The sequence below is a fragment of the Mobula birostris genome, chromosome 6, assembly GCF_030028105.1.
Source record: "Mobula birostris isolate sMobBir1 chromosome 6, sMobBir1.hap1, whole genome shotgun sequence".
In the NCBI taxonomy this organism is placed as follows: domain Eukaryota; kingdom Metazoa; phylum Chordata; class Chondrichthyes; order Myliobatiformes; family Myliobatidae; genus Mobula; species Mobula birostris.
The window spans coordinates 127,356,801-127,379,086 of NC_092375.1; the positions used below are offsets into that span (position 1 = coordinate 127,356,801).

A 22,286-nucleotide genomic window follows, 5' to 3' on the forward strand; every position below is an offset into this window, starting at 1 on the left:
ACATCACGACCTCTGTTTCTAATAGCAACACACAGGATCAGTTAAATTGTTCTGATTCTTTCAGTCTAAGCATGGCAATAATTAGTCAACATGCTGCTCTCAAATCTGTGCTTACTTTTTAAACAGGCAGTGAAGTGGAATAGTCAGTAGGTCCACTACCTCACGGCTCAGAGACGTTGTGTGAACTGGTTGGTTAATTGGATCTCTCTATGGCGTGGGGTAGATTCTGGGAGTTTGATGAGAATGCGAGGGAATAGTTTTCTGGGAAAGTTGTTCGGGGAATGTGATTCGTAAATACAAAATAATCTGCAGACACTGGGATCAAAGCAACACTCACAACATGCTGGAGGAACTCAGCAGGTCGGGCAGCATCCATGGAAACGATGAGTCGACGTCTCGGGCCGGAACCCTTCGTCAGGACTGTAGGGGGAAGGGGCAGAGGCCCTATAAAGAAGGTGGGGGGAGGGTGGGAAGGAGAAGGCTGGTAGGTTCCAGGTGAAAAACCAGTAAGGGGAAAGATAAAGGGGTGGGGGAGGGGAAGCATGGAGGTGATAGGCAGGAAAGGTGAAGAAGGAATAGGGGAAAACACAATGGGTAGTAGAAGGAGGCAGAACCATGAGGGAGGTGATAGGCAGCTGGGGGAGGGGGCAGAGTGAAATAGGGATAGAGGAAGGGAGGGGGAGGGAATTACTGGAAGTTGGAGAATTCTATTTTCATACCAAGGGGCTGGAGACTACCTAGACAGTATAAGAGGTGTTGCTCCTCCAACCTGAGCTTAGCCTCATCATGGCAGTATAGGAGGCCATGTATGGACATATCTGAATGGGAATGGGAAGCAGAGTTGAAGTGGGTGGCTACCGGGAGATCCTGTCTGTTATGACGGATGGAGCAGAGGTGCTCGACGAAGCGGTCCCAATCGGTGTGTGATTGTTCTGTGAGCTATCATGGATTCAGTGTGGTGACCTGGCCTCCTTCTATGTTGAATTTAATATGGAGGAATACCACAAGACAATTGCTGTGTCTATAAGACATTGGTACATAGAAAGGGGAAAGGCTTGTGTTCCTATAACAGACTGGGTCATTTGATAACCCAGAGAGAATAACCCACCAGAGTCTCCTGTGCAGAGGGCATGAGGAGAAGATTAAACCAGTGCCAACGGTGCTTCATTTGCAATCTTGAGATAATTCATGATAAAAATGGCTCTCAACCAAGCTTAAAACACTATAAATCAAAAGTGTGGAATAGTATTTTAACAAATTACAGAAAGGATTTGACTTCAGAACATTTTCTGCAATTGAGGGAGAGCTTGTAGGTGTGGTGCATTGGATGATTGGAACACTTTCGATAATAGCTGTGAACAAGACTGGAATATGTTAAGTTGTGGGTGATACACTAGTTGAGAATTAGTTAGTGAACACAAAACAAAGAGCAGTATTAAATGAGTCCTTCTCAGGTTGTCAGACTTTGACCAGTGGAAGGGTTAGCACTTGGGCCCAAGTATTCACAAACCACATTAAAATTTGCCTGGGTGGGCCATATATGGCACTTAAGCTTGCTGTTGGCACAAAGCTAAGTGGGAATATGAGAATAAGAATGCAAAGAGGTTTCAAGGGCAAGAGCAGGCAATTATTTGGCAGATGGAGTTTAAGAGTAAAGAATTCTTACTACAATTAAACAGAGCAGTGGCGAGGCCCCACCTGGACTACCATGTGACTTTGCCTATCCCCTAACAGGTTCTACTCCTTCCCCTTCCCTCACATTCTTCTGGCTCTGCCCCCTTCCTGGCTAGTCCTGATAAAGGGCCAACTGTTTATTCCCCTCTGTAGATACTGCTTGACCTGCTGAGCTCCTCTAGCATTTTGTGTGTGTCGCTATTGTGTAATATTTTGGACTTCTTACCTGAAGAAAGATATACTTGCTACAGAGGTCTCAGTAAACTGGTCCCTGCCATAACTGGCTTGTCATGAGAAGAGACTTAGTGGGACTGTGAGACTTGGTGCTCTCTAGCAGTAAATATGATAGGTGACCTTATTTAGATGTACAAAATACACAGAGGTCTTGATAGGATGGGTCTGCTGGCAGAGGAGACTTGAACCAGGAGTCACTGCTCGACATATAAGGTAGTCAATTTAGGACTGACATGATAAGATATTTCTCCATTCAGAGGGTGGTGAATCTTTGGAAAGGCCTCCTTGGAAAATTGTGGAGACACATCATTCAAGGCAGAGAACAATAGAATTTTAGATTTTAGAAGAATCGAGGGATATGAAAAACAGGGAAAAACGTTTGAGATGGCTGTGGAGAGAATGCAGAAGAGATTCAAAGGAATGTCACCTGGAATGGAGGGGTTTGGTTAGAAGGAGAGATTGATTGGGATGGGTTTGTTCTCATAGGGACTTAGAAGGCTAAGAGGTGACCGCACAGATGCTTAGAGAAGGGCATAGACAGGATTGACAGCCTGAATCTCCCATGGAGATCTAGCATAATAGGGAACAGCTTCAAGCACAGAGGTAGAAATTTAAAGGAATTTTGAGGGGTAATCTTTTTATGCATATGGTGGTGTCTATCTGGAATGAGCTGCCAGAGGAGGTGGTAAAAAATCTCACAATGTTTCTGAGTTTTTGCAATGTAACTACCTCATTATTCTTTCTATTTACATGACTTATTTACAGTAATTTTTATGCCTTTGCACTGTGCTGCTAACACAAAACAACACATTTAATGTCATATGGTAATGACAATAAAAGTGATTCTGATTCTGAAAAAACAAGGTATGGACAGTGATTCGTTGTTGTCTTTGAATCAATAGGTTGTGGGTTCAAGACCTGCCTCTGACTTGCAGGTAAAATCTCAGCCAGGACAGGGTTTCATGACACCATTTGGAGAGGCTATAAGAATGTTCCCAACCTTTTGAACACTCATTCCTTCAGAAGCATCCCCAAGGTAGATAAGGTGGGGATATGGATTTGGTTTTGTGACATCCTTGGAGTACACACATTGCTCTCTACACTATATAAATGATGGATTGGCTATAAAGCAATTTTGCATATTCTTTGCTTGTGTAAGTTGTGTTTCTGAAATCATTGTACATTCCATTGTAGCTTCCTCTTTTTAGGCAATTTATCATGGATTCATGCGCTTTCAATCAAACTAGGAGTGCAGCAAGGCCCAAAGACCTTTACGTACATACACTGGGCAGGTTTAGCCCTGAGATGAACCCGAAAGTTGTCATAGTGACTTCCAGGAGGTGACAGGTGTCATGACTGACAGCAGGAAGCAGCCATCCTGTCCGTTGAGAGAAATGTGTTACCACATCACTATCAAAAGATTTCAAGAGGGGATGACACAGCAGTTGCCACACAATGCTGGAAACCTAGGTTCAGTCTTGACCTCAGGAGCTAACCGTGTGAAGCTCCCGTGACCACAGGGGTTTCTTCCAAACATCCCAAAGATGCATGGCTGTCAAGTTAACTGGCTAATGTAAATTGCTCCTAATGTAGGGATGTGGCTGGATAACTGGGTGGGAGGAATTGAAGGAAAAATGTGATTAATGTGGATGGATGTTTGATGGTTAGTAGGGATGTTATAGGCTGAAGGCCTTGTTTCTAGGATTCTATGCATCTTTCTCATCTGCATTCTCAGCTTCTTTCACCACCTTAAGTAGGTCCAATCTCTTCAAACTCTAGAGAATTCTCCACACTTCTTGTTGGTTAGATCGCTAGGCAGTATTTTTTGGGGCAGTCTCCTATTTTAGGGCTGGGGACTTTCCATCTACCAGGAAGCTTAAGAATCTTGAATTCATCTCAGAGCAGTGGATTAAGGTGAGATTTAATGGAGATGCCTCAAATAAAGGGCATTAATAGAGTGAGAGAAGAGAAAATTTCCACTGATCCTTGTGCCAGCAACCAGAAGGCATGGAGTTAATTACAGACAATTGACGGGGCTTTGTTTTATCTTAGCAAGTTGGTCTGCAATACCTGAAAACTCATCTGAGTAGCCTTCAGGATGGATGGAGCTGGACAGTAACTGAACAGGAAATGCTTGTACAATGGGAAAAGAAAAAGGGACTGGAAGTAACTGGAAAATACTGATTGGGTCAAAGGAGTAGTGTAATTCTATAGTCCCTACAGTGACTTGTTTTTCAAACATACTTCATTAGCTACACACCATAGAGGAGGTCCTGAGGATGTGCATGATTCTATATAAATCTACCATTTCGGTGCATTAAAAGGCCCATTCGTTTGATGACCATTAAAAATTCCACTAGCTTAGACTAATTGAGAAGCTCTTAGAGAGGCAAGAGGATGATATAAAAATGGAGGGCTAGGTAGGAGGGAAGGGTTAGATTGATCTTACAATGTTAAAATGTCAGTACAATATTATGGGCTGAAGGGCCCGTGGTATTTCGTGTTTACAGAGCCAATAATTTTCTATTGGAATGGAAAGAGCTCTGAGTGAACTAGCAAGAAATGTCATCCATTGACCATCACTAAGGTTCAACCTTTCATCATCAGTGGTATTATCTTCTGACTCTGCCTTTCTGCACCACTCTGTTCCTCTTCCTTCCTTTAAGATCCCAATAAAACCCATTCCTTGGCCTAATCTTAGCCCAGAATTTCTGACTATCTTGTAACATATCTTAATGCAATTCACATTTTGCCTAATTGCATTCCTGAGAAAATTGTTTATAACACTGAAGGGTGTACTTAAACATGAATTACTCATGAATTGTGGATATGTTGATGTTTGCAGTGCCTTAATGATGTGACGTCAGTCCAGGGCACAGATTGTCCTGCAGGTATTAGCTTTAGAGATCTATGTAGCTTGAGGGAACAAATCATAAACTTTGCTAGCTGAGATCCTCAACTGAAATGGCCGATATTTAACCAAAAAATACATCCATTTCTGCTCTATCACCAAATGAGAATGAAGCTGGAACTACAGATATTTTCAACATTAGCAAAGACAAGGGATCACAGACAGATTTCTTTTACGGATACTTTTGATAAAATGGAATACTCAAGGAAGAAACTGGTCTCAGCCAAAGGAACCACCCTCGCCAGAGCACCAGCGCCATCTTCAGACATAAGAGAGCCAATCATTCCAAGTGCTTCACTTCCCAATAGCTTGAGACAGAGAATGTAAGAGAAAAGAATGTAGCGGTTACCAGTTCTGCAATTTGTCGATGAATCTTGTAGTAAACTCCTTCAACCGTCTTACAAGGTGTCCATAGGGCTGGATTCTTAAAGCAACACTCTCAGAGGTGTCCAACACGAAATATAGATCTACAGGGCATTCTGTGGAGACAACAGGATGATTACAATAACTCAAATTTGAACCACGTCAGGGAACTCTTCAACCAATAAAAGTTGCTTTTTTAGAAACTGCAAATGAAATACTCGTCTTTGGAATACAAGGAACTATTGCCTCTTTTCTTCCTTGTGTATCTTAGTAAATGTGATAGATTAACACAGAGACAAGAAAGTAATGTAGAGAAGTAAAAGGGCAAGTAGACTGCATTGATCAAAAACAATGAAGCCGTCCATCATTTGACAGAATTCCTCTACAAAAACGTTGAAATTTCGTCTGAGCACGGATTGCAAACACCTACCTGGATGATACAAAGAGTTTCCTTGAGCCAGGGTAAAGCTCCATGCACAGCAGAGTTCGGTCAGTACGAATAATATCTTTAAAGACATGGTTCCCACTTCTGCAGTGGAACTCGTGTGCTGAGCACACGGAATATGAAGCAGAAACTAGGCAGGGAGAGGGAGGCAGAGCAGCAGAAGCCTTCGCTTCTGCTCCAGACGGAGACCAAGTATGAAGTAGGCTGGCCCTAAAAGCATCCAGCCAGGAATGGGAAAACTCCAAAAGTATGTGGTCTCCGTACAGCTGTGCAGAGAACCCGGCAGTTGCCAACAACCGTTCTCTCAGCAAAATTACCATAAATTATGCTTGACAGGTAACATGATTACATTTTGCATATTCATTTAATATTTCCAATTCTGTAATTTCATTAAATGAATGTAAAAAAAAGTTAACCTTTGCCAAAAATCGATGTTGAAATCCCCCTGTAAGGTCCCCCACACTGCCCCACCCATCAAATGCCGCAATTTTAGCCTCCAGCCTGCTCCAAGCTCACATGTGAATCTTTGTGAAACTTAAAAGGGTTGTTTTTTTCTGTTTCAAAGTTAAACAGTCCTAACCGTAGATGCATCTTTCTGGAGATTTTGATCCAAAGAGAGGATCAGTAACCAGTGCGTGCAGGTTTACAATAAATGACCAAATCAAAATAGCGTAAGAAAAAGAGAAATAGTTCTGACCCTTAATGTGTTGCATGAAAACAGATTTTAAAATGTTTTCAGAAGGGAATTAGATAAATACATGAATAGAGAGATGTGCAAGAGAATGAAGCGAGATCAAGGGAATCACCACTGTTTCGCTCTTGGGTTTGATTGCATAGATTGTCTATCTATTAACACCCTAGTAAGGCAAGTCCTTTCATCTGTCCGTACAAATGGTAAATCCATAGCCTAGTATGGCCACTGGGATTTATCTCTCTGTGGTGACCAGGGATAGCAATACCTCCGGAGGCAAGGTCTAATAGAAGTCAGTGCAGTCTGAAATGGAAGCTATTCAGCCCCTCATGCCTGCTGCCCCATTCAGTAAGTTCAAGGCTTATCTAATAACTCAGAACTACTTTCCTGCACTGACCACATATCCTTTGAGGCCCTTAACATTAGTCATGTATCGATCTATGTACTGAGCATCCTCAACCTAAATTGAATATAGAATTCCAAAGATTCACCAATCTTTAGGTGAAACAATTTCTTCTTTGTTCTGATTGGCTGAAAACTTATTTTTAGACCATGATTCCTAGTCCTGCATACCTCAGATCATCCCAACATCTGCTATATTAAGCCCTGTGTTCATTTTGTACATTTCAATGAATTCCTTTCACCTTCCTCTGAATTCCAGAGAGTACAGGTCCGGCCAATTTAATGTTTCCTCATGAAAAAGCCCCTCTCCCCACCCCAGGAATCCATCTAGTGATCCTTTGCTAGACTCCCATTATTGCAAGTGCATCCTTCATTGTGTGGGACGATCACATGTGTACATAGTATTCTAGATGAGGTGCCATTGTATGTAATGCCAGTGAATCACGGTGGCTCTCATACAGTACATATAAGTTCTCTTGCTAATATATCATTTACTTTCCAAATTGCATGTTGCAGCTGTATGCTAACTTCGAATTATTTTTCTATAAGGGAGCCCAGGTCTCACAGAACACGAACATCTTTCAATCTCTCCCCATTTAAAAAATGCTCCCCACTTCTATTTTTTAAACCATAAGACATTGGAGAGAATTAGGCCATTTGGCCCATTGATTCTACTGTACCATTCCATCATAGTTGATTCATTATCCTTCTCATCCCCATTCTCCTACCTTCTCCCCATATCTTTGACATCCTGACTAACCAAGAATCTACCAATCTCTGCTTAATGACAGGGCCTCCACAGCCATCCGTAGCAACGATTCCACAGATACACCACACTATGGCAAAAGAACTTCTTTCTCATCTCTGTTCTAAAATCCTTCTCTTCAAAAGCTGTGCACTCTGCTCCTAGACTTGCCCACTATGGGAAACATCCTCTCCACATCCACTCTATCTAGACCTTTCAATATTCAATAGGTTTCAATTAGGTACCCCTCATTCTTGGAAACTCAAGCAAGTACAGGCCCAGAGCCATCAAATGCTCCTCATACATTAGTCCTTTCATTCCCAGAATCATTCTTGTGAACCTCCTGTGGACGGTCTCCAATGCCAGCACATTCTTCCTTAGATAAAGGGCCAAAAACTGCTCACAATACTCCAAGTGTGGTCTGACCAATGCCTTACAGGGCCTCAGCATTGCATCCTTGATTCTATACTCTAGTCCTCTGGAAATGAATGCTAACATTGCATTTGCCTTCCTTATCATCGACTCAACATGTAATTTCTCTATATTTTTTGGAAGACTGCTGTGCATTCAAGGAATAGACCCATTTCAGGAATATATACTTGCCAAATCCTGTGCTGTATTTTCTTTTTTTCTTTTTCACTTGGTTGATATCATTTTCTGCAATGTCCATGGTTCCAGAGTTCAGGTTGGCCCATTGAGCCTGTGTTACTTTCGGGGCCTCCTATACAGTGGACACCCACAAACCCTGCCCAAAAGGAAGCCCCATCCACACCGCCTCTCATTAGTGGCTGCAAATCTTCTCTTCTAGGCCTGACTGTAATTGGTCTCTTCTCCACTTCACTGGCCCATCAACCCAATCAGGGACAACTAAATCAAGTCCCAATTGTCAAGTTTCATTTTCTTTTGCAATGAAAAGGGCCCAGATTCCAGGGGCAGTCACAAATCTCCTGACTACATGGTGAAAATGGCAGAAAGCAGGAAATTAAGGTTGGAATGATTATTTTAAGAGAATTTCCCCATTCCTCCTGCAATTCAGATCCTTGCCCACATGTGGTTTCTGCTGTTGTATTCCAATCAATGTAAATGAGTGAAGAGTCTGGAGCCAAACAAGCTTCACGTCCATCCCCTGCTACTCCCTTGCACTGTGCACATAATCTTCCTGCCTCGGGTGGCACATTGCCGGTCTGGTGAGGGATTTATCATGTCATGGATTTACCACTGCCAATCACATTCTTGATCCCTAATGCTAGATGTACTGGGCTGAGTGCAAGATGGCATTTTATACACATGCCCTCACCACCTCCACCTCCCAGGTTTTACATTTGTCTCCTGCACTGATGGTAATGATGAGGATGATGAAGATTAGCTTTATTTGTCACAAGTACATCAAAACCTACAGTGTCACTTGCATCAAATCGATGAAGGTTATGCTGAGCAGCCCACAAGTGTTGTCTCACTTCCAGCGCCAACGTAGCATGCCCACAGTTACGAGCGCTAACCTGTACGCCTTTGGAATATGGGAGGAAAATGGAGCACCCAGAGGAAATCCATGCAATCATGGGAAGATTGTACAAACTTTTTACAGGCAGTGGTGGGAATTGAACTCCTGATGTTGCAGCCAGAGTGTTGCGAAGCACTGAACTAACCGTTATGCCACTGTGCCACTGTGAGTCATCTTCACCAGAAAAATTCTGTCTTGGATCGTCTCCAGCCCAGGGATTACTCCAGCCACGCATCAGCAGTCTATGACAATGCCACTGGACACTTTGAGTCTCTCTTCCCACTTGCTCTGACAACCAGATGTTCTTCACCTTGACTGTGCTAATTCCTCTCCGCTGAAAACTCTCCCCATACCCCTGCCTGTTCTCATCTTATTTCCCTCATACTCTATGTGGTTTTCCTCCTGATGATCATGAATAACCCACTGTTTCCATGCCAACCAACAAATACCCACCTACATTAAATCAATTCTCTCTCATCCCCATCAACTACATTTCCATCGAGTCTCCAGCCACCCAGTACTCTAGGGGACAATGTACAGCAGCCAACTAACCTACCAACCCACCCGTGAGAGGAAACTAAAACATTTGGAGCAAACTGAGAACGTGCAAACTCAACACAGACAGCACCCAAGGTCGGGATTGAACCCGGGTTGCTGGAGCTGTGAGGCAGGAGCTCTATTCACTGTGCCACCTGTGCCACCTGTCTCCTACTAACTTGGAGGTAGACACTTTTAGAATAGGCTTCAGGGTCATATCAGATAGGTTATGGCCTCTCCTGGCCTACCTCTCCAGCAGACCAGGTAGAGTGTGTTGTATTAGACTCCTACCGTGTGAACACTGACTAAGGTATCAATGAAAAGAAATAGCAACATATGTGACCTTGTTAGACCCATGTGCTATCAGTTATCCGTTGTTAATCAGCTTACATTCCAAATCTCAAGCTATGGGGTAGGGAAAGCATCCTACAAGGATGAGACACTGGCATTGATGGGCGCTCCTGATTGGATGCAGTGTATCTATTCTTCACTAACAAAGTTTTCAGAAATTCTCCTCTCATCTCCATGGTCTCCCCCTCATGTAGAGTTCTATCCAAGCCATCAACACCTCTTTCTATTTCTTCAACATTACCTCAGCTGGCAAAGGAGATTCGAAACCATTAGCTGAAAGGCTGGCTAAAATCTCGTAATCACCCAACGGTATTTCAACATCGAAGTTTTATTGCAGCAGTTAATCAGCAGGATTTGCTCTGGAGATTCAAAACATTCAGCAGAGATCTTGAAGTTTTTACTTTATCGGGACGGGTTTCAAACAGCCTTGACGTAGCATCTTCTCCCCTGGTGCAGTCATAACTTAAATGACTTGCCTCAGGGTCAGAAGGTAGAAGGATCAAATTCCCTAATGAGTTCTGTGCTCACAGAGAACAGTGATGGCCTTCCAGTGAAGGAGTGCAGTGGTCCATCTGCACAGAAATGCTGTAAAAAAGTAGAGAAATTCTAATTGTTGCCTTGCCTAATATTTATTCCACAATGTCATTAAAAAGCATCTGTATCTCTGCTCCTGGTTCTGTACCACTGAACACACAAAATGTTGAATCTTGAAGAGGATGGGCTACAGCAGCAGAAGACCATGAACATACTCTCAGTGGCCACCACAGGAGGTACCGAATAGAGTGGTCACTGAGTGTAATTGCAAGTTGTACATTTTTTCAACTTCTAAGTAGTGAACAAAAGTTCCTTCGAAAAGCATGCAGCACAGAGTAACTTTTTTTTTCAGTGCAGAATTGCCAAGGGGGTCCTCAGTGGGCCACAGCCCTCATGCTTTCTTTCGGCTTACGACAGATGGGATGCTTCTAATTTCAAAAACACTACTGAACAAACTATAACTGGGACAGGGTCCATGTGCGTAGGTTGCAGGAAAGCAGAGAGTTCTTACAGGCTTACTCATTAAATACTTTGGAAAGAAACATTACCATCAAACATCTTGATGCCAAACAAACGTTCAACAGCAATCCGCCCTAAGTAATCTGCCTCATTCTGTCCCCTGTTACTCTGCATTCTACCAAAGTGTTCCATGATGTAGCTAATTAGCTACTAGACTGGCAACTTCCAAGCAGTTCTGAAAGTTTCAATGAAATAAGTGATATTTTTTGCCACTGACCTGCTCACTGGTGCTCAGTCTTGGAAAGCTCCAAACCTTATCACAGACTGAGCTCAAAAATGGAGCAAAGAGATAGCTTCCAGAGGCCTTGAGTGACTGCTCATGGCAATGAGGCTGTACTTGAATGACCGTGGCATCAAGGAGACCTGGTAAAACCGAAGGGTGGGCTTTGACCCATTGCCAACTGAACATTGCCTCAATTCCAATCCTTTGTGGAAAAGTTCTTTCAGAGAAACACGTCGTCAAAAGTAACACACACAAAATGCTGGAGGAACTTTGACCTCCACTTATTTAGATTTAGATTCAGATTCAGATTTATTTATCATATGTATATCAAACCATACAGTGAAATGCATTGCTTGTATTAACAACCAACACCAGAGTTGTCACACATTCCAGCACCAACATGGCACACCCACAATATTTTGCATAACTGTCTACACAACCAACAGCAACAATAGAAGAAAACAAAGTAATAACAGCAAAGCTAGCCCCTTTCCCCCCACCCACCCCATCACACACATGCAGGCAGGTCTCCAACCTTAGGACATAGAGCTTCTGGGCCCCCACTTCTCGACTCCAGACTCTCAGGACCACAGACATCAGGCCTCCAACCTTCAGTCCATGACCCGGGCTTACAGACTTGACCACTTACCTTCACAAATAAACATTATTCATCAAAAAAAATAGATACGGGTACAAAAAAAAGAGTTCATGGTTCTGGTTACATTTGTAATGTCAGCCATTCGATGTGTTTTTGGTTCTATCCATTGCTAAAATGCCATAGCACCATTATTACTCATGTAGCCTCCTGAGGTGATACAAAGCTCAAACGTTTGAGAGGCTTCTGTTCCTTTAACCCCTTAATGTCTAGTGAAAGAGGGACAATGAGACTGCATTGCTTCTTCACAACACCTTTGAGTTAGCTGCAATGACCTTTGAAGTGTCCCTCAGCAGGTACTGCTGTAGCCTCAGATGGGCTTGTCATTCACATTCTCGTATGGACTCCTTGTTGTGCTGGAAGACCAACATGTTTCTGGCAGACTAGACAGCATTTTTCACTGAGTTCATAACTTACGTTATTTTTTGTATTGGATTGGAGTACATGTCACACAAACACAGCTGACTTTGGTTGCTGGAGATCAGTCAACCTTGTCTCAGTCCCTTGTGAGTTTCTCAGGGCAATGTCTGAGTGCCAACTACCTTCAGCTTCTTCATCAATGACCCTCCTTCTGTCAAAAGGTCAGAAGTGGGGATGTTCACTGGTGGATGCACAATGTTTATGTCCATCTACAATCTCTCTGGAGTTTACATGCGGCGAGACCTGGACAACATTCAGATTGTTTGCCGGCATTTGGTGCTCAATAACGATCGTCTCCTAAGAGGAAGTGTAACCACATCTTTTTCAAGGCAAAGGCATTAACTAAGTTGAATCCAAAACCACCAGCAGCCCAGCTTACCACTGTCCAGATGCTAATCAGCCACAATACTAAAGCAGGTCAGAGCCAGGTGACTCATTACCTATATCTCCCACAAGGCCAGATCATATGAAGGATCTCAACCCAGAACATTGACCATGCATTTTCCACCCATAGGCCTGCTGAGATCCCCCAGCGTTTGTACATTGCTCTGAATTCCTTATTTGCAGTCTCTTGTGTCTTCACAACAGGAACGTGATGGAATTCCTTTTTGAGTGCAGATTCTATATCTCTCAAGAGAATCATGTCCACCATCTTAGTCATTCAGAGCAACAGCATGTACTCTTCACAGAATGGAAGGAGGAAGAGGGAAACTATGCGGTGGAGGATGTGGGGGAGATAGGAAGAGAGGGCGGGTGAAGTATTAAGGGTAGGAGAAAGGGAGGGAGAGAGCGGGAAGGGGTAGAGAGAGGGTAAGAGGAGCAGAGTTAGTGAGGGAGGGAGAAAGGGATGGAGAATGAGAGACAGAGAGAAAGAGAGGGGTAGGATAAGGGGGAATGCCAAAAAATATCACAATATTCAAAGGAAGAGAATTAAAAGAAAGCAGCGTTTGAGGGCTGTAGGGGTGGAAGGGATTAAAGTGTAAATAGGCATTTGAACATGACAAGTTTAAAAAAATATCTTTGGAGCTTATAAGGAAAAAGTAGCCCATAAGGCCCTTTAAAATTAAAGGCAAACCATTTTCATTTGGACCAGTAAAAATATTCATATTATTTTCTAAACCGTGAGATTAAAATTGAAATTAATTTACAATTCATGTTTTTAATTGTATGGTTAATTTTATAACATATTGATAACAGGGGAATTGCCAGCAGACAGGTGCTGACCTTGGTTCAACTTGGAGAGAAGAAGCCAGCCCTATAGACCTGTATAATGTTACCGATAAGCCGGGTACCACAGTCCGTGCTACAGCTTACAGAGACGCCTATTCAATTCTACGGCAATACACGAACTGTGCAATACAATGTGTGCGCATGCGCGGTCGTGCATGCAGCCTGTTACAGCCGTTCTGATCAGTATTCTTACTTTTTTCTTCTTACGTTTTAACTTACGTTATTTTTTGTATTTTTTTCTCAGGGTAACACGTCGAAGCTGCACCCTCTCTGACATGCTGGTAGAGAGAGCTTTATTTGGGATTTTAGCGCTGGAAATAGTTACATTCCGACACGTCTCATTAGCGGGACAGAAGCATGGTAGCATTGTTCATTCCAGGGACCAATGGTAGCATTGTTCATTGCCGGTCGGTTTAGCGAGCAGAGCGGCAGACACCCCTGCTGAAATCTGGAGGAAAACACACAGAGGATGCACAGGAGGATCACAAAGGCGAGGAAAGAGGACCGGGTCGAGACAACAGAGACTTATGGAGAAGTGGAGTTCGGTGGGTAATAAAATGGACGAGTTCACGGCGCTAGCCAGGCGTCAGAGAACATTTCGGGAGCGCAATGTTATGTGTTTCACTGGAACGGGGCTGCACGAGGACATACCCGATCAAAATTTCTCCATGGACGGCTTCCAGACCGTTCCGGCTAACCGGAAGTGAACTGAGAGCGGTAAGCGTAAAGGAGTTGGGTGCTTACTGTTCTGGTTAACAACAGATGGTGCAATCAGGGTCATATTACGATCAAGGAACGTGTTTGTAGACCAGATAGTGAACTTTTTACTGTTGGACTTCGACCACATTCCACCGTGATACAACACTGGGCGGCACAGGAGGTCGTTCCTGCCTGTGGCCATCGAACTTGCAGCTCCTCCCGTGGAGGGTCAGACACCCTGAGCCAATAGACTGGTCCTGGACTTATTTTCCACCTGGCATAGTTTGCATTTTGTTGTTTGATTGTTTGTGGTTTTTGTATTGCTGTATTTATGCTCTATTCTTGGTTGGTGCGGCTGTAACGAAACCCAATTTCTCTCAGGATCAATAAAGTATATCTATCTATCTATCTACTTGATTTTCTTCGTTTTGAAATGCGCCTGCCTTGAATATACTCAGTGATGGAGACTAATCACTGCAGTTGGGCTATAAGCTACCACAAGCAACAGCATGAGGATAGCCAGGTATTTCAAAACTGAAATACTGCAAGGGTAGGAAAGTCCAGGACCAGAGGATGTAGATTTAAAGGGAGATTTAAAAGGAAGCTGATAGACAAGCATTTCATATAGATGGTGGCCAGTATATGGAACGAGCTGCCAAAGGTAGTGGTAGAGATAGGTACAATTACATTGTTTAAAACACATTTGGACAGGTACATCGAATCAGAGTCAGAATCAGGTTTAATATCACTGACATGAAATATGTCGCTTTGCAGTGTCAGTCTAATGCAATACAAGAAAAAGGTAAAATTACCGTCATACATACACAAACACACACACACACATATATATATAAAATTAAATTCAATAAGGAGTGCTAATAGAGAGCAAACATTGAGGTGGTGTTCATTGGTTGGTTCATTGTCCATTTAGAAAGCTGATGGAGGAGGAGAGGTAGCTGTTCCTAAATGTTGAGTGACCTCAAGCTCCTGTACCTCCTCCCTCATGGCAGCAACATAATGAAGATAGATCCTGGGTGATGGGTCCTTAATGACAGGCATCACCTTTCTGAGACCTCACCTTTTGAAAATGGAAAAGGTTTTAGAGTGACGTTAGCCAAACGTGGATAATCACATCCCTCTCTACTTTTTCTATCTAATTTCCTGTATAAATGTCTCTTAAGCATTGTTGAAACATTGCGCCGTAAAGATCTTGATTCTTAAGAGACTTGTACAAAGAACAGACAAATGCTGGAGGAACTGGGTAGGCCAGATCGCACCTGTGAAGGGGAATAAACAGTCAACACTTCAGGCCGAGGCCCTTCATTAGGGAGACTCACAACTCTGTTTTAAGATAGTAAGAAAACATTTAGGCAAAGGAGTTGAAAATAATTGTTGTTACACAGCTCTGAAAAGCAACAAACAAAATTATCTTGGGGATTTATTGTATTTCCAGGCTATTGCAAAGCTACGCGAAACATGAATGGGACATTGGTGATATGGCATTTACTGTCTATGTATTATGAATGGGACACTGGTGATTATATGTACTGTGTTGTGCAACCTGGGCTGAAGAAATATTGTTTCGTTTGTCAGTATACATGTTGAATGACAATAATCTGAACTTGAACTTGTATCAGTCCAATGAGCAACTATGGGTCTGTATTTTTTTCAGGCATCCATTAGTCACATGAGACCATGGATTTGCGCCTTGGAAGGTTTCCAGGGCACAGGCCTGGGCAAGATTGTATGGAAGACCAGCAGTTGCCCATGCTGCAGGTCTCCCCTCTCCATGCCACCGATGTTGTCCAAGGGAAGGGCACTAGGGCCGATACAGCTTGGCACCGGTGTCGTCATAGAGCAATGTGTGGTTAAGTGTCTGAATTGTGCCTGTATACAATTCATAATTAATCACAATGGTAAACATGGCCGTATGGGCAAAACGTGAGATTGTCGACTTCATGAAGGGGATGGAGGGTGAGCATACTTGAGTCTACATTGGGCGATCAGTGGTGGGAGGAGAGGATCAGCAGCTTTAAATTTCTAGGTGTTAAATTTCTAGATGACCTGTCCAGGACCCAGCACCAAGTTGCAATCACAAGGAAGGCTCACCAGCATCTTCACTTTCTGAGGAAGTTAAAGGAATCCAGATGTTACCAAACTCTCTGACAAATTTCTACAGATGTCCTGTTGAAGTATCCTGACTGGTACAACAACTCCATTACACAGGAGTGTAAGAAGCTGCAAACAGTAGCGTACTCTGCCCACTGCATCACGGGCACATCTCTCCCCACCATCAGGAGCACCTACATGAGGCACTGATAGGAGGAAGTATCGATCCCTGCCATCCAGGCCATTACATCTTCTAGCAGTGACCATGGGTAGGAGGTGCAGAAGCCTAAAGTGCCACATCACCAGGTTCCCTTCAACCATTCAATTCTTGAACCTACGTTTGTACATGGAGATCACCCTGATCGCTGACTCAGTATCATCACCCATTTACACAGCAATAGGTTTGTTTATTTCACATTCTAACTGCGTTCTACCAGTATAACTTTGTATCATTTAGGTTTAATTTCTTGTCTTCTTCTTGGAAACGGTGGGTATCTGATGCTACGTGCCTGTGATTCTGCGGAAAGAAAGATTTTGTTATGGTCCGGTCCATCGACCCTTGCTCCAGGTTTTCCTGTCTACCCTGTTTCTGTTCTTGTTGAGCTCTAATTGAGGCAACTGATGCTCGTTGGGTCTGGCTGCATAAATACCTTCAGAGACCAGGGTGTGGCTGCTTGATTGTTCTTGTCCTTACTCCTTGTATCCCTTCCCCTGCCTTCTGTTTCCTGGCCTGAAGCTCTGCCTTGTCTTGCCAGTAACTCTCGCCTCACCTGAAGTTCTGTCTTGCCTTGCATTGCCTGAAGCCTTGCCTTGTCTTGCTGTCTTGTTCTGAAGCCACCCCGTACCTAGCTCCCTTCCTGTCCCTTGCCTCCGCCGGGCAAGTCAGGCCGTCTTGCCATTACCCTGCGGTTGGTTCTGTCCCTTCCTGTCCCTAGTCTCCGTCGGGTAAGTTAGGCCGTATTACCGTTACCTACGGTTGGTTCTGTCCCTTCCTGTCGCGCGCCCTGCCCAGGAGTACCACGCCCTGCCCAGGGGAACCATGCCATGCCCAGGAGAAGTCTCCAGCCTCCTGCCTAGACTCGCCTCCAGTCTCCAGCCTCCTGCCTAGCCTCAAGCCTGAAGACTCCAGCCTCCGGCCTAGCCTCAAGCCTGAAGACTCGTCTCCTGCCTCCTGCCAAGCCTCGCCTCAAGTCTCCTGCCTCTAGCCTCCTGCCAAGCCTCGTCTCAAGCCTCTAGTCTCTAGCCTCAAGCCTGAAGACTCTAGCCTCATCCTTGCCTAGTTCTGGGGTCAAAGCCAGAGGCAAGACCCAGATACTGGGTCTTTGTCCAGTCTCTGGCTTGGAGTCCAAACCCGGGCTCCTAGCTCTCTTGTCCAGTCCTGTTCCGGGTTCCCAGTTTTCGTGTCCATGTCCTTGCCCTCACCCTGTATCCTACTCCTGTCCCTAGTACTTCAGTGTCTGTGTCTTGCACTTGGGTCCGTTCCTAGCCACCGCCTTATAACAGATTTTTGTTGTATTTATGCATACACATACATGTACTAGAGCATATGACACTAAACTCGACTTTGTCTTTGACTTTGACAGATTGAACAGGACCTCATTAAGGGTAAAGCAGGGAAGATCAGTATATTTTGGCCTTGTCGGAGGTTGGTTTGCATAATGACACAGCCTTAAGATAGAAGGACATCCCTTTAGAACAGAGATGAGGAGGAATTTCTTTAGCCAGAGGTGGTGAATCTGTAGAATTCATTGCCACAGACAGCTGTGAAGACCATGTCATTGAGTACTGTATATTTAAAGCGGATGTTGCCAGGATCTTGATTAGTAAGGGTGTCAAAGGTTATGGGGAGAATGCAAGAAAATGGGGTTGAGAGGGATAGTAACAGAGCCATAATGGAATGGAGGAGCAGACTCGGTGGGCTAAATGTCTTAATTCTGCTCCTATGTCTTATGGTCTAATTATAGGGTGCGAATAGGCTAGGACTGTGTTCCCTCTACAGGACATTAAGATACAGAAGGAGGATTTGACAAAGGTGTTGACTAGCACTGTGGTGTAGCTGTTTGTGCTGTAGCTCCAGGCACCTGGCTTCAATCCTGCCCTCCCTCTGGTGTTGTCCACGTAGAGCGTTTCCTGTGTGACACAAAACCAGTCCTTCATCTTCCCATAACTAAAATTATTGCTGCAAAAGTTGTCTGTTCACTGATAAGGAAAAGACAGATATGATTTTCCAATAGTCTTTTCTAACTGTGCTTCCCCTCAGGGATATTAGTCCTTTATTCTTTGAGTCATAGGTCATAGAGTACAACAGCACAGGAACAGGCCCTTCAGCCCATCTAGCCCATGCCAACCTGATCTTCTGTCTAGGTCCATCTACCTGCACCCGGGGCATATCCCTCAAAGCCCCTCCCATCCAAGCCGCTATTCAAATGTCTCTTCTTTGTTATGATTGGACCCGCATCCACACTTCATTCCAAACTCATTCCACTCCCTGAGTAAAAAAAAACAAATTCCTGTGAGCTGAGCTCCCCGATGATCCTGGAAGACTAGTTACCCTACAGAATTGCTGAAGTATGGAGTGAGCCATTTCATCCTGCTAGGGGAATTGTTTGGTAGTTAGCAGCTCGGGAGCATTCTTTGCCAGTTACCAGTTGCAGTGGAGGGTAGACAGGCATCCCCCTTTCCATACCCCACACCTTTCCTTTTTCCTTCACACTGAGCAATTACAGTGGGTGAGCTGATTTGGTTGACGTGCTGTCTGGGAGCAAGAGTCCTGATCGGCCTGCTGATAACTAATGGAATCTGTTGGTGTTGAGTGAATATTCTCCATTATCAGAAACTGGAAGGGGAAGCAGTTCTACAGTTTTCACTCAGGGAAAAGCCAAGGTTCTGGCTGCTCAAAATGGAGCAGCAGAAAGCACAGCTGATAGCTTTGGCAACAGCACAGCCAGAGTTTGTTATGGTCTTGCAAATCCCTTGGGTGCAAATGATTTCTCACAGGACTGGCAATGTTGCATTTAGCCAGACATCAGTGCATGAAAAATGCTGGAGAACAAATACAAGGTTTTCCATCGAACCTTGCACCCCCAGAACACCTGAGGTGCACTCTAGACATCAAAGTGGATGTGTGCTCTCTGTCCTAGTGTTTGAAATGGGGCTGGCCAATTTGTGCACAGCAAGCTGTCACCAGCAGTATCACAATAATGAGCGGATATATTGTCTTATTTCTTTTCAGACAGTTCCTCAGGAACAAGGATGACTTTGTTTCAGACACAAAAAATGCTGGTGAACGCAGCAGGCCAGGCAGCATCTTTAGGAAGAGGTACAGTTGACGCTTCAGGCCGAGACCCTTCGACGGGACTAACTGAAAGAAGAGATAGTAAGAGATTTGAAAGTGGGGGGGGAGGGGGAGATCAGAAATGATAGGAGAAGACAGGTGGGGGAGGGATGGAGCCAAGAGCTGGAAAGTTGATTGGCAAAAGGGATGCGAGGCTGGAGAAGGGAGAGGATCATGGGACGGGAGGCCTAGGGAGAAAGAAAGGGGAGGGGAACCTAGAGGATGGGCAAGGAGTTATAGTGAGAGGGACAGAGGGAGAAAAAGGAGAGGAAAAAAAGAGAGGAAAGAAAAAAAATAAACAAATAAATAAATAAACAAACAAACAAAGAAATAAATTAATAAATAAGGGATGGGGTACGAAGGGGAGGTGGGGCAGATTTCCTCGTGTTTGACTTTGTTTCAGGTCTAGTTCTGCTGATTACTGAGGTGGCTAGCAAGACCAATGTATGATCTACTCAAGGTGGCACTGGATGTGACTTCTGTTGAAATCACGGATCAGTTTTTAGTTATTTTCTAGTAGGTTATTTTTCGGTTCATGGGGATGGTTTTGGGGACAGAGAGGGAGTTAGGAAGTCAGGTCCAAATCTGAATCCAAGTCCGCTGGAGACTGGAGGCCTACCTTGTTAGAGGACTGTGTATGTGCGTGAGCGGGGGAGAAGGACGGGGCTTGTTTTGCTGTAGTTTTTTGTTGCACTATGTTTTGTAGTGTTCTGTGTTGTTCTGTTGGGCATTGTGGGGATATTATGTCAGCACCTGAACATGTAGCGATACTTGTAGGCTGCCCTCAGGACATCCTTGTGTGTGTTGGTTGTTAAGGCAATATGACCTGCTGCTTAGAGTCCAGGTCACAGCAGCATACGGGAGAGCAGGGTCACTGATCACGGACGTTGTGTCAGCTTCAGGGTTTAGATTTATCCTCAGCTGGCCAAAAGTATTGTGGTTGGAGGTGATTTTTATTACAACTGTCTACTTTTACTGAAAGGTGACTCCTATAATATAGGAGAGGTGAAAGTTGACCTGTACACTGGTGAGAATTTCTTTGCCCTTTTGCAGGAAAGCAGCACTCATTATCAAGCACCCCCACTAACCCATCAGGAAGGAGCTACAGGAGTCCCAGGTCCCATCCCACCAGGTTCAGGAACAGTTATTACCCCATCAAGCTCCTGAACCAGAGTGGAACGCTTCATTCACCCCATCACTTAACTGATCCCACAATCCATAGACACTTTTTCAAGGACTCTGCAATTCAGGTTCTCGATATTTATTATTTACTTATATATTACTATTATCTTATTTTTCTTTTTTGTATTGGCACTATTTTTTGTCTTTTGGATATTGGTTGTTTGTCTTTGTGGGCAGTTTTTCATTAACTCTATTGTGTTTCTTGGTATTTCCTCTGAATGCCCACATGAAAATGAACCTCAAGGTAGTATATGGTATATAGGGTAGTATACTGTGTGTCCTTTGATAATACATTTATTTGATCTTTGAACTTTGAAGACAATGAGAAGTGTAGACAAAGTCCAAGGAGAAGAGGCTGATCTGTTTTGAGCGGTGTCTACAGCACTGCATTTTCTTGTGGTGGTGGGCAGACCAGTTGCCATATCCAGCTGTGATACGTCCAGGGATAGGATGCCTTCTATAGTGCTCAGAAAACAAATTGGTGAGGGTTGATGGCGACATGCCAAGTTTCCTTAGCTTTCTGAAAATTTAGAGGCGTTTTAGTGGTGAGGTTCACTGCTAGGAACTTGAAACTCTCAACCCAGTTGACCTCAGCACTGTTAACATAGACAGGAGCATGGGCACCACCTCCCTTCCTGAAGTCAAAACTAACTCTTTTGTTTGGCTGACTTTGTATATTGTATAGACTTGATTACGCGAATACACATGCAATGTTTGTGTTCTTCTATGACAATAAGTCTTTCTCCACGCCTGGCTAGCTGGATGTCCATCCTAGTACCATTTGATCTTTTTCAACACACTTGGCTGAAATTACTTCCCTTCCATTAATTATCATGCATTCCATCCATACAGTCAAAACTAAAGTCAATACAATTTCCTTGTTTGGTTATAAAAACACTTGGAATTATTTCAAGTTTTCTCATTAAATACAAGCAAGATCAGAAGTGCTGTTGGAAATATACAGTAACAGATATATTTATAAATGCTACTCCATGGTGAAGTAGAAAGAATGTCATTAAAATTCTATCTTATCCTCAATCTCACCAGTTCAAGCATTTAAAAATGAACATCTGGGAGGAGTGCTTTTGCCTATTATGGACAAGATTTAGCCAGGACTCTATGTAAAGAACACACACAGTATCCTGGAGGAATTCAGCAGGCGAGGCAGCATCTATGGAAAAGAGTACAGTTGATGTTTTGGGCCAAGACCTTTCATCACGACTCGATGTAAGAAATCCTGTTGCCTATACTGCCATTAGAATATTTCCTCCTTATGATCTATATTCCACTGAACAATCATCATCATCATCATCAGGTGCCATGCCCAGTTTGAGCTTTGACTGCCATGGCCCACACACGCCTGTTTTGGGTCAAGTGGATCAATTCATTGGTATTCATTTCCAGTTCTCTGGCTGCTGTCTCCATCATCGTTTGCCTTTGTCTTCCTCTTGCTTTCTTCCCTTCAATCTTTCCCACAATTACCGTGCATTCTAACTCCTCTTTCCTAATCACATGTCCAAAGAAGTT

General features: G+C 43.8%; 1 protein-coding gene across 1 annotated transcript in view; it reads right to left on the reverse strand.

The window, feature by feature from the left end:
• col6a1 (collagen, type VI, alpha 1) overlaps nucleotides 1–5,853 on the reverse strand; it is a 95,188-nt gene extending 89,335 nt beyond the window's left edge. The window contains exons 1-2 of the mRNA XM_072261250.1: nucleotides 5,613–5,853; nucleotides 5,169–5,298 (exon numbers count right to left, since the gene is read on the reverse strand). Coding sequence (XP_072117351.1) covers nucleotides 5,169–5,298; nucleotides 5,613–5,700 — 218 coding nt within the window. The 5' untranslated portion in view covers nucleotides 5,701–5,853. The remainder of the gene's footprint in view (nucleotides 1–5,168; nucleotides 5,299–5,612) is intronic.
• Nucleotides 5,854–22,286: the final 16,433 nt, after the last annotated feature.